Here is an 18,631-nt window from a genome sequence, read left to right on the forward strand (position 1 = left end):
CCCACTCTAGTTCTAATGCAATTCCTAAATCTTTTGTTAACAAAGTATTCTTTATATATAGTCTGTAGGTTGAAAATTACTGTATTGGGTACTTTCTAGTATGTGTAATTTTTCTACAAAAATTTTTCTAATTTTTCTATCACTTATATGTACTATAAGTACTCTGTCTAGAAAACAATCAGATACGCTCACGTAGACTCTTAGTATTGATGCAAGTATACAGCTAAAATGGTGTTTTACAGTACAGCGTATTTCTGTAAGGTGAAACTGATGCAGTGTTGTAACTAGTTAGACAAGCACCTGTACCACCATACTAACATCATAACACCTCTGCATAGTCAAAACTGCGTGTCTCAATTGGCTTACATGAATTCAGTTAATAAAATTTAAATTTGGAGGTCTTAGAGTTTATTAGGTTATCCATGTAAAAAAGACACTGAAGATGTGAAATTGACTTTAGACATAATCCCCATACATGGAAATATATAAGCAGTTGTGATTTACTTTCTTTCCTGTTTGCTTTTTTGTTTTAGTGGTTTTTGGTTTGGTGTTTGTTGTTGTTTTTTTTTTCCCCTACTTTTCTTTTCCCCCGCACATGCAGAGAGATGGTACTAAGGGGTATGTTTAACTTCTACAGGGAGCTAACTGGCCAGACTGATTCTATTCCATATTAATAAGTAGAGGGATGAGTGGGGAGTGAGCTAGCTCTGAAAAGGAGAGAAAGGCTTATGAAATCTCTTTCTGAATGTGAGGGAAGTTGAAGAGATGGCAGTGGGAAGGTGACAACCCAGGTTTGCATCTGACCGCGTGTAAAACTGCTTTGTGGCTTTTTGAGTTTTTCGGTTTTGTTTTGGGGTTTGTCTCCTTTTTTTCTCCCCAGAATGTGGGTGCCTCTGGGGCTATAAAAGTAGCTTTCTTTATAATGAGGCGCATCTGTAAGAAAATAGGGAAGTGATAATGAAAATTTATAAATCAGGATCAGGGCAGATATATGTAATCAGGTGAAGCACTGACTTATCTGCAGAACACCAAAATCTTGATAGTATATAATCTTCCCAAAATTTAAATGAACACTTACTGTTGGATTTTAACCAGGATTTTGAAAGAAAAGCAGGAATACAATGAAGTTTTTTTTATTACTAGTACAAATATGAATCAAACTAACAAAACTTCTTTGATGTTGATCAAATGTTATTGTGGCCTGTGTCACTCGTGGAAAATATTTAGTCCTGAATCTTCCTGCTGAGTCATATAGTATCCACAGAAAAGTAGGAATAGTATTTATCCAGTTGGAGTGTGGGATAAAGAGCTTGTATTCACATATCTAATTTGTAAAGATTGAGCAAAATAGCCATGTATTCTGCAACAGCCTTCTCTCAGAATTAGGTTGATTTTTGTATCAATAGCAACAATAAGAACTGCTGTTGGGTAATACATTCCTGCTGGCATCCTAAGATGTTTTGACCTAGCTTTCAGAATGTGTGTAGTTAAAATGGACAATGAAAAATATTCATTCTGAAGGAAATACCACATTTACCTTCAATTCATGGATATTTTATGGATAAGTAAAACTTGAAAAGAATTGTGTTGAAAAAATTAAAACTAACACACAAAACAGTACGTTTTAGATTCTTCAAATGAAAACTGAGTATGGGAACCTGACTGTTGGTGCTCCTGGAGTAGAAAGCACTAAACTCAATAATGGACCTACTATGCAGACAAATATGTTGGGATGTAGAAATTCTTGGTTTGTCTAGGAAAACTAGAACTCGTAGTTCTGGGGGTTTCCGAACAACATATTACAGAGCCAAGACCATAGGAAGGCAACACAGGCAGCTGTGATGCACATATTAAAAAAGGTGCTACAGAGATCTTGTCGATAGCTTTTTTCTTTGTTTTGTTTGTTGTTTTTTTTTAAAAAAAAAACAAAACAAACAAAACCCAGCATCTTCCTTGCTGGAGGAGGAATTGATGGATAAAAATGGCACCTAAACCTCGTGAAACATGCTTCATAAAAATTACTTTGACATGATCCTTTACATTTTCCCCACAATTTTTAAAATTAATGCCAATATCCTTCACATTAACAAGTCTCCACCTTGACATATGAGTGAACTTCACAACCGTTCTCTCTTCATCTACATTTCAACAAGTTAGTGGAAATATGATGCAGTTGTTCAGACAGGAATGTTTATATGTTCTGCACACACCATCGTGTGCTAAATATAAATGTGACTGACATGTTGCCTTCTGAACTTTCCATCTGAAAATAGCAATGGGTGATAATAGAACCGATTGAAGATGCTCCAGCAATTTTCCCTCAGTTAAAAAGAAAAAAAAACCAACCACAAAACACCACCCACCCCCAAAAAAAACCCAAAATACCAAAACCAGACCATTATCATAAATGTAATATTTTGTTTATGGCACCCTCAGTTCTTAAAAATAACTTAATAAGAACATTACTATTATGCAAGATGAACTTTAAGCATTACAGCGATCATACCATATCCTGCTGGAGAAAGGCCCAGATGCTTCATTCTGTTTTTCACAAGTTCAGCAAGCTCCTGCCTTTCTGACCTCCTGTAAAGGTTCATTCGCTGCTGGTTTATCTTCTCAGCTGTTTTACCAGAGTGTCTTGGTACTCTTCGGCTCAGCCGTCGGGCCCACTGCATGCTTTTTCGTCGTAACAAGGGATGATCAGACTGATCGCTAGATGTTGAGTTACGATGATTACTACGATAACTAATCTGTTCTTTGGTGTCTTTAGTGTCTTCCCATTCTTCCACACTGATAGAGATTTGAGACTTGAAAGGAAAATGACAAGAGATTGAGGGCTTTAAGAAACAGAAGCAGATTAAGATGTTCTCTCTTTTTTTCAACAGTGCAGTTTGAACATGTTTTGGTTGCAATGGAGCTGAGGGGGTTCAGCTGTTTGTACTTAGCAAGTGTTCCTGAATTTGGTGCCCTTTACTAGACTTTGAGCTTTTTATGTAAAAAGCTCATATATGATATAAATAAATTTCTCAATTGCAAAAGTAGTTTAATGTTATTTAGTGACTGATTCCATTTTGATTCTGAGAACACCTCTAGCCTTCTCATACTGCCTTTTCTGAATCTAGGAACTGTTCTGAATGACTTGACTTTCTTCCAAGTCTGCATATTTTCAGGAATTCAAGTTCTGTAACTGTTCTTTAGACATATATTGTGGATTCATTAAGTAATAGTTCAACTTTACCTGCACTGTTTTGAGTACTGTCTTAGGAGCACAGATGGAACGTGCCTATTACCTGTGTGTCACATTTCCAGGTATATTTGACCTTCCAGCACATAATATCCGGAATGCCTCCGTGTCTGAAAATAGGGATGTATGCAGTAGCCTTCAGTGTGATTCAGGGCACCTCTCGCAAACGAGGCAATTAATTCCTACCTTAAAGCATAGAGTTGTTGCTCTTTCACTTGCCTAGTAAAAAAAAGGGGCCAAAAAAGACTTAAGGGCCAAAATCTGGCCCTCTGCTGCTGTGTTTTCTTCATGCTGCCCACATATGACCAATAGTATATGCATACAGCAGTACGGAAATAATTCAAGTGGATGGACAACATATACAGTTCTAACATAAAGAAATCATAGGTAATATAAGAGGAAACATTTCAAAAGATAACTTCAAAATTGTTTTAATGCCTGTTTTATGTTTAACTGATACTTTCAGCTTCTAGTTTCAAGACTACTTCTTTATAATCCTGAGTTATTGTTGTGATCTTTGAAACATGTATTTTATTGACAGTGAAATAGTGAAGCCCTTGCTGGTATCAGTGCAGTCATATTACCAAGTTACTAGTGACTGATTTCAGTTTGAGTGCTTCAAATAAATAAAATAAGTATGAAACAAAGATGGCTTAGTGGAGCTGGTTCAGTTTGTATGACTCTGCAAGAACAGAAAGAGTTCACAATATGCTGGAAGTGATCAGTGAAAAAAAAAAACAACCAAATTTAACTGAAGAGCTACTGAGCTTCTAAAGGCCTTTTCCCATTAATATAAAATCTGAAAGCAAGATTCTGTTGACCTCGTCGATGTTCAATATAAGCTTTCTTTAAGATGCTCAGCACCCTTTCCCACACAGAATCTGTAAGGTTCCTGGAGTCCATAAAATAATATTTGATGAGAGTAAGACTGATAGTGTGAGAAACATAGTATTTATTTCCTTTTTGCACAGACTAGCTTTTATCTGTGTAAAACAAAATCCAAACAACAAAACAATCAAAACCAATAATTAAAAGGAACATTAAATATGCTTGTGTTGTAGCACTTCAAGTAAAATCACATTTTTAATATTCTTGACTAGGATCTTGCAATAAGCCTTGTGCAAAGACACACTAATTTATCGAGGATCTCCAGCTTAGTCTGCAATAGAAAGGTTGGGTTTTTTCTGTTTTTGTTTTTTTTAATTATATAATTTTTGAAATTTCATTATTGACTCATCAGCTGATGTTATTTTGCATAATAACATGAGAACCCTGAATCCCTGTGTAAAAGAATGCCATTTGATGATGTTTGTTTTTTTAAATTCACATTTTGGTTTTGCATGTATTTTACTGTGTGGATTAAGGTAAGCAAAGTACCTTCCATATGATAAGGTGCTACTTACGGATAGGAAGGGTCTATTTGGTGTGAACAAATCTGACACAAACCAAATTAGTAGCTTTCCTTGTCCAACTCTTGATGGCAATAGTATTAGAAAGGCAGAGACTAATCATCCTAATTGCTACAGGAGGGTAAGGCACGTTTTTTGAGCCAGAGATTAATCAGGACAGGCCAAGTAAAAGAACAAGTCCTTTGATTCTGTGAATCTTGAAATCCTTAGCTTGAACTTTTGAAACACTGGGATAGGTGAGTTGAAACAATAAATGAAGGTGATGAATAGTCACTTAAGTAAATATTTAGTTTTTATGGTGCCTGTTGAGAAAGGTGTGCAGAATGGCCCTTCCCTGTATGCAGGAGGAAAAAATTAAACTGTTCAAAGACAAAGCAAAATCAAAGAAACCCGAACCCTCTTTCAAAGGCAGCACAAAAGCAACCCTGTCAGTAGCAGCTGTTTAATACATAGAAGATAAAAGTCCAACGCAGAGTACTTCTGTGTGCTTCCCTCTACTTTAATTGGTCTCAAACTCTCTTTAAGTACTTTCATAACTATCTAATTTATTTGAGGTTTGGTTGCATTAATTTCTTTTCATTTGATTGCTTTTTTGCATAGCTTGTAAAACTGCTGTATGAGAAGCATAACTGATGATATTGTGTCACTACTACTACATAGTAGTAATTGATCACCTTAAGTTTTATGAAGTGTGGTGGTTTTTATTTCAGATTCCTTAAGATAGAAACATGGTGAAATCTGTGGAAAATACTAACATGCATATTAAGTCAGCACTGCTACTTTTACTGGGGGAAAAAAAAATCTGTATGTCACACAAAGTGAAGAAACATTTGTCTTTAAACCTTTCTTTTCTCTTTTTTTTTTTTCCTCTCCTAAAAAGCAGGTTCCCATCGTGAGTATTAGGTTGTGTGCCCAGATAAGTGTGATTGCTCACTTGTGCTGCTGGACATCTGTGATCCACAGGGGTTCTTCCATTCAGATAAGGTGCTCTAATAGGATGTTTTCACACCCTTATTTCAACATTAGCTCAGGGTGGCCAACACGTGGCAGGAATGGGAACGTAGTAACAAACGCACCAGGGCTCATATTTGAGATGGTCAGGGTGGCTGTGAGTGTGGTGGTAACAGCACTGCAACATCAAGCATCGGTTAGTTTCTTGGATCTTTGTTCCCTTCCCTTGATGCTCCCTGGGAGACAAGTGTGTAAAATGCAAAACAGTTTTAATGCACAGATTCATCTAGTCTATTCTGAAGCAATGCCTTATTTTTACCTAACTGCAAGTTTTATGGTAAAATAACTTTCCTCTTCTGTACACTAATAGCCCTTAATTGCTCTAGGAATGCTTTTCTGCTCCAACAGCTGTCTGAACCTGTCTTAAGTACTGCCACATATTCCTTTTATGATAAACTTGGGGATTTTTGTCCATTAGCATTTAAGGAGTTTAGGATCAAGGCTTCCACCAGACTGTAAAGATGATCTGTTACCTTCAGAATTGAATAGCGACAGGCCCAATAGGGACCATGTTCCATCGGGCTTCTTTGAAAGTCACGGCTTTCAGATTTTTAACAAGCTGGTTTTTTTTTACCAGAACAATGTTGCTTTAAGCTTTATTTACTCAAGGATGATCCATTGCATAGTTCCATGTCCTGTTACTTCCAGGGTTTAACCCAGTGTACTGTTCTTGAGTAGGATATAGTTAATTTTCTTCACAGTAGCTTGTATGAGGCTATGTTTCGGATTTGTGCTGAAAACAGTATTGATAACACAATACAGGGATGGTTTCATTACTGTTGAGCAGTGCTTACATACAGTCAAGGCCTTTTCTGCCTCTCACCCCAACCCACCAGCAAGGAGGCTGGGGGTGCACAAGCGGCTGGGAGGGGGACACAGCTGGGACAGCTGACCCCAACTGACCTAAGGTATATTCCATACCATATGACGTCATGCTTATTTCGTCTTCCCAAGTAACCATTACACATGATGGAGCCCTGCTTTCCTGGAGATGGCTGAACACCTGCCTGCCCACGGGAAGTAGTGAGTGAATTCCTTGTTCTGCTTTGCTTGCGCGCGCAGCTTTTGCTTTGCCTATTAAACTGTCTTCTTTGTCTCAACCCAGGAGTTTTCTCACTTTTACCCTTCTCATTCTCTCCCCAATCCCACTGTGGGGGGAGTGAGCGAGCAGCTGGGTGGTGCTTACTGCCTACTGGGCTTAAACCACACACCCAGAAACAGGCAGACAATAAGCAAATACTTACTTGTGAAGCCATTTCTCGTGACTGACAAAGGGGAAAAAGAAAACAAAAGACAGTTTAAACAGAAGTGAATCTAAAGAAACAAACATTTCTTGTTTAACAGGAACAACAGAAAATCAGTTATACCAATAGTAAGGAAGACTTCATATCTCCTTTTTTAATGAACTGGAAATGGTTTGAGAGGTAGGTGCAGGTCGTTGAGAGAGAGGCTAGATTTGCTTGTTATTTAGTAACTAGATCACTGAACGCTTGCTTTCTTTTTAAGGCAATTATATTTATCTGTCAGAGTGAAGTGAGGGCTTCTCATCTGCATAGTACAAAAAGGGGGTGTCAAAGGAGAAATCATACATACAGAAATATTAATATTGGAGCATGAGCTCTTGTGACTCAAGTTAACCATTAACTGACAGTTTCCAGCTGTGTGTGTAGTACAAATTAGGTTTTATGTCTGTTTAAACTCAAATTGATATACATATTGGAGTTTCTCTGAGTTAGAAACCTTCAAATTATGATTAAGAGTTCATAATTCCTGAGAAAAGCAGCAATTTACATTTCTATAACCTCCATTTTAAAGATCTCATCCAACAATATTTTAAAGTTGTTTCTGGCTTAATGTATTGAAAAGCTGAAATGATAGCTCATGCTAATATTATTAGTGATATTAGTCATAAACTCCTTTCACTTCAAAAGAAACACTTTGCAGAAAGCTTGCAGATTTCAGCATCCCTGCGTTTGTAGGTATCCAACCATAAAGACCACAGAAGCAGAGCTAGATGGTGCTTTTTTGTATTCTGGGGAAGAGCTAGGTTAGGGAAGGCTCCCCTCCCCCTCTCTAGAGGGGGAAGGGTTTCACAAATACTCTCCCACTAAACAAGAAAATGCTGAAGTATTTAAGGGTGACAATATCACTGGGGTCTGCATTCAGAGCCTTCAGCTTTTTAAAAACAGTAACAAATGCTTTTACTTCACTTAATAAACAAAGACAGTGCCAATCTTCCACATTAGTCCAGTACCTGACAATTTGAAAACTTAACTAGGAGATTCCCTGAGTCCCCCTGCCCTCCCCTGCCTCTTCCTCTACCTGATTTAACTCAAACTCTTAATGAGATTATATGTGAAAGCTGGTAAGAAGTAATAGTAGAACTCCTCTTATCTATTGGACAGTGGCTTCCAGGCTGGTTTCAGTGTCTGAATGTTTTTAAAACATTCATTCTTTGTAAAAGATAATAACTATCTTAAACTAAATCTGGGCCTGGTCTGTTTGAGCACCAGAGGTTCCCAACGTTATGGTAAAATCATGAGCTTAGTTAAGTGACTGATGGTCCCAAACATTGTAAACATTTGAAAGATCTTTAATTTCTCAGTTAAGCTTGCCTCAGAAGACTTATTTGAGTGTGCATGCTTACTTGCCCACTGCCTGCCAAAAAAAACCCCAAACATGTAGAAAAGATAAGTGTTACCCTTACAGTTACCCCTCCTCTGTACAGATGCTGTTTGCCAGTCAGCTTGTGTGTTTGAAAGCATGTGAAAATGCTGAAAGGAAAAAAATAGGCCACCAAAATGCACTCTTGACCATATCTTGTACGCTCACAGTTCAACTGTTCATGAGTCTCTGTTTTTGGACCTGAAGTTAAATAGGCAGCTGTGAATGAGAGAATAAAGCCTCTTTTTTTGCCATGAATTTTATCTTGCTTATCCTTATTTAATGAATTTTTAAAAACTGGAATGTGCTCTGTTTGGCTGAAAGCTATGACAGACTTATTTTCATATTAGCAGTGATGCTGCCTATATTCTTCTCCAAGGAGTGATTTTGATGGGTTATGTTAATGCTGCTATATTTAAAAAAAAAAATCAGCTGACATTATTGCAGTGGCACAGTCCATTGGCTAAGCTGTAAAAGCCACCTGTAGAGGTATTGGTGGTCCACAGAGACACTAGTGAACTTGGTGGGATCTTGCATAGCTGTTTGTAACCCTTATTTTTAAAATAAATTTAATTAAATGTGTGTACTTCCTTCAAGATAAATCTTGCAGTTAAGCATTACATGGTTTAATGTTTTATAAAGTTTTTCTGAAATATGGAAGATAAAATACAAATTGTTTGTTTTAGAAATCAGTAAGTTACATCTGGGTATTTCAGAAGAAAGGAGAAACTTGTTCACTGTTGCATTTTAGAGCTGTATTTGAGACGTGGTTTAATGAGATGGCAGTATTAATGGTCACACAAACAAATGGCTTATGGCATGACAAATAAAACTGCAAAAACTAAAATGTTATAGTCAGGGAAAAGTGTTTTTGTCATTATATATAAGGAGAAATGTATACATTTATACGGTAGACACATAGATAGGTATATCAGAATCACAGAATCATTAAGGTTGGAAAAGATCTCTAGGATCAAGTCCAACCGTCAACCCAAAACTTCTACTGTTCAGCAGCTATATTTAGAGAAATCCCACAATACTTTTAGTAATGTTGATTTATTCTTTTGTTGCTCAGTTCTAGCTAAAGTCACATGAATACTGAAATGCCACTAGGTTTAAGATAGTGTTGACTTTCTTGTCACACCTGATAAAGAACCTGGTCATATAGCTTCTAATGGATACTGCCATTAGCCACCATAAACAAGTTCAGACTAGAGCTAACTGTCCTTGCCTGTCCTATCTATGCCTGAGCTGCCCTTTGTTTTCAGTCAGTTCTCTGTAGGTGAGCATAGGAATGGAAGTCAGTGTGTAGACTGGCTCTGGGTATTCATGAAAACTGGGGCTAAATCTGAGCCCTCAGTAAATGTGACCATATACATGTCAGCAGAGGTAGATCTTTAGTGGGTTATTGGAATTCTGTGCATTTGCAGATTTGGCATTCATAAGAGTCTTCCAAAAAGTAGTTCCCATTCTTACGAGGACCTAAGAATGTTGTATACTCTGTAACCAAATCCAGAGAAAAAGTATAGTAAATTGACATACCTCAGATGTTGTAAGCTTTTGGGATTCTGTCCTATAGACTCCAATTGGAATGTCTCCTGTAGAAGAACAAAGTTTCTGATATAGTCTGGCATATGTTCTAATCCATAGATCCTCTTCTGTGATTTTCATCTGAACAAATAATAATAGGAGGACTTTTAACTCTTGAGGGCTTATCACTTGTTCACTATACCACTCTTGAAAAATTCTTAAAGCTAAACACTATGATCATTACCAGCTATTGTACCTTTGCTCCACAACAAAACTGGAATTTCTATTAAGTGTGTAGACATAATTCTCTCCCTGTTTGGGAGACGTTGCAGTGCAAATGGTTCATTCTTATGAAATTACTTCTGTTCGTATTTTAAAATTATTTTAGAACTTTTATGGCATCCTTCATCCAGTGTTCATATCTGCCTAAAATATAGAAGAATGAACTAAATATTGTCAGCACTAAGAAACAGGTGATGGGCAGACCGAAGAACACACAAGTATTTTGAATGCAGCCAGACAAACGATCACTAAGCTGCAGGCTGCATATCTGGGGTGAAGTGAATGGGGGGGAAAGTAATGCACTAGGCGTAAATGGCATAAAGTCTTGACATAATCTCAAGTATTTCATTACTATTACACTAGCATTCATTGTTTTAAAAAAAAATCTTAATTATTGACTAACAAATCCATAACTAGCTTTTATTCAAACAGCTGTCTTAAACCATCATTAACTTCCTTTTTGAGAAAAACATCTTGCAATTCTTTATAGTTCCCCAGAATGCAACTTGTAAATAACTGAACTTCTAGTTATCTGTTTGCCACCTGGGGTGTGATGGGTGTGGGAGAAAACAGAAAGGTGGGGTTTTATTTTTAACAAAAAAGACATTTATTTTGTGTGTGCGTGTATATGCACATAAAACCAGATATAAGCAATAAACTCTGCATTGGAGAATATTGACATATATAATAACAAGATGACTTTTGAACTCTGACACCTAAAGTCATTTAATACATCTTATCTTTATGTAAAATCCAGTTTTGCTGTGTATTGGCTATCATGGAAATGGGTGTTGTGAAATAGCATTGTGTGTAAGTGCTTAGCCAGGCTGTTCAACATAGGTAGTGCTTCCTGATTTTCGTATATTTAATTTTTAAAATTGGTTGCTGAACTGCCATTGATATGTTTTGCTGTGTTTTCCTGTCTTTCCTGTTTTCCTTTGTGCTTTATAGAATGCATTGTGTTTTCTGGGGACGTGTGTGGGTTTTTTGCTACGGAAGTAACTAAAACCAGGTATGTTTTCTATCTAATTTTCTTGTCTTCTCTCCTGGTGAAAAAGGAAACAGATGGCCTTTTCTGGACTTTCACAAAAGGAGTGCCATACAAAGAAAGTAGAGGTATTTTGCAGACAGTACAGAATCTTCTCTGGCACTTCGTAATTTTTTTAAATAATTTTTTTATTAATAACTTACAGAACAAAGAAACCCAGATCCTGGTGTGGTATCAAGTCCCAGCAGAAGTCTTGTGATAGAAATCATATAATCTTTCACAAATGACTGCAAGATTTTTAACAGGAGAGAGAGAAAAGAAAGAAAAAAGCTTTAATGAACAGATAAGCAGGTAACTATTAGCAACATGTGTAAATTTCAAAGAAAGCGTACATCTCTGTTTACAGTCAATCTCTTTATCTTTTAAGTATCTTAACTGTAGAAATAGCTATCCCGTTCTTTGTGCTGAATCTACTTCCATAAAATGAGTTTTCTTATTTGGTTCTGCATATGCATGCAATGTACGTACAGCATTCAGAGAGACTAAGGCACCATGAAAGCAAAGATGAATGTAGATTCAAGATCAATGGAAGTAAGGTGTTAGCCTTATTAGGTGTGAAATTACAATAACGAACTCTTCTGTGCAAAAGAAATGCTGTCTTATGTTAGATGGGTCTGCGGCATGGAACAGTGGGTAATGCTAAAGTGAGACTGCTATTGTTTGAGTTCACACATATCATTTGCCTTTGCCAATCCGTCTACTTTTTAAGGGTTGATCTCCCTTATCTCAGATCAGGTTTGTTGCTCTGCTAATGGAAGTGTGTTGTGGATTAGTTAAAAGGTAGAAAAAGCTAAATGTAGAAGTGTAGGCTAAGACCAGGAACAGATATTAGATCAGCTAAAATCACAAATATTTCTCCTCCTTATGAGTTGGGCTACTTGAATCAGGGCCATGCGAGTGCTTTGATAACTGTGGTAGGACTGTCCATTGCCACATGTTAGGTGTAGTAGGGCAGCATCAACGCAGGCTATCAGTCCTTGTTGGAACACCATTTGCAATTTGGTCCTTTGGCTTAAAAGCAGGTATGGAGCTAGCAAATAAGTTTTAATGAAGAAATACTTTACAAAGGTGTTATAAACCCCTTTAGAGTTATAGCATCTGAATTCGCTTAAATTCAGAAGCTAGAGAGATTTAATTTGATACATAACAATTCAACAATTTTAACTTTTTATACTGATAAACTTCCAGTTGTGATGGGCTAAATGCCAATGAGCGTCGTCTTGAACAAATTTTTTTGTAACCTTCACTTTTTTCTTATCTTGGATGCATCATTTATGCTATGGAATTATCATTATATTACCAAGGGTTTGCTAGATCAGGTTTTCATTTTTCAGTCAGTGTCCTAAGGATAATTTGAAGGCTTTTCTTTTGGCCTATAATAGGAAGCACTAGATGAACTGTGCTGATTCCCATGTCACTCACTCTGTATGCAGAAGAAAAAGATGTCATACAGAAAAGGATGGGACCATGAAAAAGAACAGAGAGGACTTGCTGTCATGGCATTTGTAATGTGGAATAAGAAAGATAATTCTAGAAAAATGACGGTTGACCTGAGCAGTAGTTCAGAGAAAGAATGGGTGGAATTTGAGTGAGAATGAGTGTGTGGGGTTTTTTGGTTTAATTTTAAATACCTTCTGGTGAATGGTTTTACTCTGTCAAGTCATAGCATGACTGATCATGTCTAGAAGCAAATATAAAATATTGAAGTTACTTATGTGCTGGCAGGAGTTGTTGACGGTGACAGATCTGTTTCTGTATAGGTGCCTTAATCTACTTTTTAAAACAAATTTTGCCATATGTGATGTTGATATTCTGAGACATGATTAAAAACATGTTTTATAGGCAAACATATTTTTTCTAAAACATCTAGAATTTGATAAATGGCTTTACATCTGTTGGCTTATCCGTTTTTGGTACATGACTGTTTTATATATTAATGATTTCTCTCAAAAAGCTTAGCTCCAAGAATTTTTCTATTTATGTTGACTTTGCCTTCAGGGAATTTATTCTGAAGTAGATTTGAGATGAAAGAACACCTTTCATGCACTAAATTACCAAGTAAACTAATTCCCTTGAAAGAATGTTTAGCGCCTGAATACAAAAACAACCACAGGCTACCTCTAGGTATAGGCAAAGTAGGTGGCCGCTTAGGTGTGCAGACTATGTGGGCCATGGTGGTGTTGCTGCTTATTCTGAGTAGCTAGACCCTTATAGGCTAGTGCTGGGGCTACTGCTTGGGCATCCTGATGTATCACGGTATGCAGAAAGGTGGTCATTGTGAGAAGAAAGGGCAATGTTCTCCTCTTTTTCCACCCTGAAACCAGCAACTACTACTTTCATTTGCCCTGACCCGATATGTTCTGTTATGTTGTTTCTTCAACTGTCTGAGGCTGTTGCCTTTCTCTTACCCCACTGACCACCATAATTTCTTTTTGACTGAGGAGTTCTGTCCTAGATTCCTGGGCAACAAGGTCCAGCGCTGCCTTTTCTTCCCCCACTGTCTCTTTGTAGCAACTACATATATTTCTTGTTAGGGCCGGAACAGGTTACTTTAAGACATGATGACCGCCATCTGGCAGTCTACATGACGTGAGTAAAAGGACAGGGCACAATTAAGTAATTGCAGCCTCTATGAGCAAATGCAAATGACTGATAAATTACTCATAAGACTAATTCTGCTTATTTTCGTTGTTAGAGATACACCTTTGTGGGAATGGGCACTGTCTTCTTGTTGCAGAGTACATCTGTATTTTATTTAGGCCCTATCAAAACTATCCTGCTTATTTGACTGTGAAGAGGTTCACAAACAGTATTATACTGTTTGTTAAACAGAATTCTTGCAAGAACAGGGTGATCTGGGGGTTGATAACTGAGCTAGTACTGTCATGTGGAACATGCTCCATTATCTTTTGCCTTTGATTGTTCGTGATACAGACATGCACATTAATGGCTTACTTGTAGGAAAACAGGGTCATGTAACAAGTAAAATAAAATAGGTGGTAAAAATACATGTCTCTGTTAAGATAAGTCACATTATTGTTCGTAGTACCTGATAAAGCAGTGTATCCAACATACTGATGCTGAAAACCCTGCCAGCAGCGAAGGGCAGTCGAAACATAAACGCCAGATTAGATCCCTTCTCCCGCTCTTTCTGTTAAAGAATAAAAAAAAAAAAAAAAAATTTTTGTGCTGGTTTTGGAAGGCTCTAAAAAACACTAAACCGATATTACCTTGAAAGAGGTCAAAAGTGTAAAATCCCTTTACTCTGAATAAAGTTTCTTTCTACAAATACATATCACTTTTGTTCAGTACTTACATTTTTCAGGCTGAAAGATTTTGTTTAATGCATATGTTATTTCTATCACCACATCTCAGATCGCATGGGCATATTTTACCAGATCATTTAAAAAATGATTGAGGGATTTCAACTGTGCTTAGAGAAAAGATCTAGTTATTCCTATGCCAATTCCTTGGTGCTGACAGAATCTGATGCAAAAGGGATGAAATGGTATTTCAGTGAATGTGAGGATGTCAGAGGAGGTCAGATATGAGCTGGGGTAGAAACTTCTTGCTCTGATGCTTCTGGGGAAGGGATGCAGAAAAATGTAACTATAGTTATGCCTTTTTCTTATCACATCTCACTTGCAGAGGAATTACACCACAGTGCACTTCCTATTCCTTCAGTTATCAGAGTAAAACTACAGGTTGGAAGTGATTTTTTGCTATTTTAAGAAGAGAGGAAATATAAGCTTTCCCTTCAGAGATGTCATAAAGAAAAAGATCTGTTCCTAAGGTACATAAATGTTAAATGTCTTGGAATTGAGGCACCATATATGCGCAGTAGTACATGCTTGCCAGTACAGACTGACTGGCAAGCAGCTTGGCACAAAAGACACTGTGGGTCCTGGTGGACATCAAGCTGAACATAAGCCAGCAAATGTGCCTTTGTGGCGAAGGCGGCTAATGGTGTTCTGGGCTGCATTAGGAGGAGTGCTGCCAGCAGGTCAAGGGGGGTGATCCTTCCCTGCTACTCAGCACTGGTGGGACCACACCTGGAGTACAGTGCTCTGTTCTAGGCTCCCCAGTACAAGGAGAGATGGAGCTACTGGAGGTAGTCCAGAAAAGCACCACTAGGATGATCAAAGGACTAGAGCATCTCTCCTATGAGGAAAGGCTGAGAGAGAGCTGGGACTGTTTAGCCCAGAGAACAGTAGGCTCAGGGAGGATCTCACCAATGCGCTTAAATACCTCAAGAGAGGGAGCAGAGAAGACAGTCCGGCTCTTTTCAGTGGTGCCTAGCAGACAAGAAAAGAGGCAAAGGCCACCAGCCGAAACAGTCGGTTCCTTCTGAATTTCAGGAAACACGTTTACTGTGAGAGAGACTAAGCACTGGCACAGGTTGTTTAGGGAGGTTGTGGATTCTCCTCCTTTGGAGATAAATTAAAAGCTATCTGGACGTTGTCCTGGGCAACTGGCCTTAGGTGGCCCTGCTTGAGCAGGGGCCTTAGGCAAGATGACCTCCAGAGGTCCCTTTCAACCCTAAGTATGCTCTGATTCTGTGATATGCAAATAAGCAGTCTACTTTACCTAACAGTTTTGTTGAACACCAGCATCCTAACCCCTGTTTGTCACTGTTGAATAGTCTGGTTGTACCTGTTGATTTCTGTAGCTTCATGAGTGGAGTTGAAAAAGATGTCATGCAAAAAGAATTACCTCTCCAGATAAAAATACACAGCAAAAAACTCTAAAAAGATGACATTAATCTGACCTTTATAAAATATCACCTCTGACAATCTCTTCACATTAAAAGGGTTTAAAAATTTTTAAGGAAACATAATTATTTCAGTTGGTTTTTTTTATTTCAAACGTTCTCCATGTTCTGACCAAATACTACTGGCTTGTATTAGAGTATCTTCTCCATGAGAAATGCTTTTATATATATACTCATGCTGTCACATATGCACACACACATGTGCTTTGATAGCTGGGTAGCAAAAGGGTGTTTCTAGCAAGTTGTGTACTTCTTACAATTGAAGAAAGCAGTCAAATAGTATAAAGAGCACTTAAATTAAGAATACCCTTGTGCTTAATGCTGTAAGCCACAGAAACAAGAAATTATGCATTTCTTTTCTAGCTCAGTCTCATATATTTGAGTGCTTTTAGTGGTCAGACAAAGTAGAAGATATTTTTCTTCAGCTGCTATTGAGAATAAAAATTTGTGTGAGAATTATGGAAAAGATTGTAAGATTTGTTCTAAAACAAATACTTCAAAATTAAACCTACATGCAACTTACAATACAGATAACATTAAATCCTTTTAGATTCATGCCATAAGATATTTTATAGGGAACTGGCTGAGAATTGACTATCCTCCTATCATGTCACTGAGGTATTACGTTTATGCTTCCATCTGCTTAGAGAAATTTGCAGCAGATTTGTGCCGAGAAAAGGGGGGTAAGGCAAGAGATATTTGGGGAATAATTTGACTCTTATCCAAAATTCTGGTGATAAACATAGGAACATCCTTATTTGTTTTATTTTAAAATGGAAGCTTAGAAGTTTATTTTCCCCTTTTATTTTAAATTTCTTACATTGTTTCCTTCTATCTTTTATTATGGACTTGGGACTTCTTTTATAACCTGCTTAAGAGATTTATGAGAAATACAATTTTTACTTGGGCACCTTGAGTTCAGCTTTATTACTTGCAGTCTTATTTGATTCCCAGAGAATACTGTGGATGCAGAAGCCAGAAATGTGCCAGAATGCCCCAGCAGTTTTATTTCATAAGTGTGATGCCCATCAGCTCCTTCCCTGACAATTTTTGGAATTAATAAGGAAGGGGATATAACTACTTAAAGAAAATCATAGATCATTTCTATAAACATAAAAGATCATGGCATGAGTGTGTCCTGTAGAACTTCACATATGTAGATGACATTTTGAGACACAGCTAATAGGCAGAGATCTTTATTTCATCCTCAGTCTTTCTATGTTTATGGCTTTGCTCAAGTCATGAAGTTCAGAATTTTTACTGCTTGCTTTCTGAGTAATAACAGGTGTGCATTTGTGGTTTTGAGAAGTTCTTAGCATGTACTTCCTTCATTTAGGCCATTTAATTTGAAGTTAATTAATAATTTTCTTTTGGGTTTGCATATTGTCAGAACACTGGAGAATATCTGTCTAGAAGGTCAAGTTCATAAGCTTTACAGTTTTTCTCTCTTTTCTACCTCATATTTGTATAAAATCCTTTATAGGGTTCTTTATCATGGTTTTATCTTTTTACTATTTCTAAATAAATACCTATTCCTTCAGAACAATTAATTCTATGATCCCAATAACAAAACACCAACCACAAACTAACCTGAAGCCCTGTTTTGGGCACTCTGTCAGTGGTTGAAAGAGATCTAGGGCCCATCTTGATTTGATGTATTCTCCTCTGATATGGACAGTAATATGGAAACTGCCGTGATGGCTGTAACTGTTGTATGCAAACAATGCAAAGTTGCTTTAATGAACATACAAGGACATGGGGGTGGGGGTTGTGCAAGAACACAGAAAGGTGCCACAGAATCGCAGGTTGGAAGGGACCTCAGGGATCATCTAGTCCAACCTTTCTAGTAAGAGCACAGTCTAGACAAGATGGTCCAGCACCCTGTCCAGACGACAGTGGCTTATTACAGGGAACAGCCAGTACACTCATAGTTTTGGTAAATGTCAGTTGTTGCCCGTGTCAGATATAAGACCAATCAGAAATCTGGGCATTGAAACCTCTTTACAGTACCTTTCTTGTCTTAAGGGATTTTGGATTGATAACACTTCACCTCTAGAACTGCTTACAGTATTTTGGACTATGTGTTCTTAATTGATTCTCTTCTACCTTTTGGCAAGAACAGATTCACTTTCTGTTGTTGGTCTGGAACAGCTTTCTAAAAACCTGCCAGTTCAACAGTCAAATCTGTATGCTAACTATTTATACAGTTTTAGAATTGTAGCTGATGTAAATCATTAAAGATACATCTAAAATAAGACTTATACCAATTAAGATATACCAATTTTTTTTTATAAACCATATATCATTATTGCCTGTTATTACTTAATGTTAGTTCAAATCTGGTTAAAACCTGAACAATATTAAAAACAAATGGGGACAGCATGCCCTATCCTTAACTGAAGGTGAAAAAAAGCTGACTGGCTTTATGCATATCACTGCAAATATTTTGGGCTATCACAGATAGGCTTCCAGTCACCTAACATTTATGTGCTTGTCCCTGTGGAAGATACAAAATCACAGTATTGGTTTGATTAAAAGATATGGGAGTTTGCACGTGTTTTAAAATGATCACTTAAAGATTTAGAATTTTTATTCTTCAGTTAACACCTGTGATATCTACTTGGAAAATTTAAAAAACCAACAAACTAGAAAACTCAAGTGTGAATCTTACC

The 18,631-nt window shown here is 37.2% G+C and overlaps 1 protein-coding gene across 8 annotated transcripts in view; it reads right to left on the reverse strand.

The window, feature by feature from the left end:
- The window catches only part of KCNT2 (potassium sodium-activated channel subfamily T member 2), a 144,411-nt gene that overhangs the window by 6,181 nt on the left and 119,599 nt on the right, over positions 1-18,631 (reverse strand). For 4 of the 8 annotated variants that reach the window (XM_075097205.1, XM_075097203.1, XM_075097208.1 and 1 more), the window contains 5 exons: positions 14,238-14,339; positions 11,332-11,415; positions 9,871-9,999; positions 6,909-6,929; positions 2,507-2,807 (listed from right to left, as the gene is read on the reverse strand). In XM_075097205.1, coding sequence (XP_074953306.1) covers positions 2,507-2,807; positions 6,909-6,929; positions 9,871-9,999; positions 11,332-11,415; positions 14,238-14,339 — 637 coding nt within the window. Of the gene's footprint in view, positions 1-2,506; positions 2,808-5,729; positions 5,841-6,908; positions 6,930-9,870; positions 10,000-11,331; positions 11,416-14,237; positions 14,340-18,631 lie in introns of those variants that run through there. The other 4 variants (XR_012661174.1, XM_075097207.1, XM_075097204.1 and 1 more) reach the window with 4 other exon arrangements.

The sequence above is a fragment of the Phalacrocorax aristotelis genome, chromosome 6 (assembly GCF_949628215.1).
Source record: "Phalacrocorax aristotelis chromosome 6, bGulAri2.1, whole genome shotgun sequence".
Taxonomy (NCBI): Eukaryota; Metazoa; Chordata; class Aves; order Suliformes; family Phalacrocoracidae; genus Phalacrocorax; species Phalacrocorax aristotelis.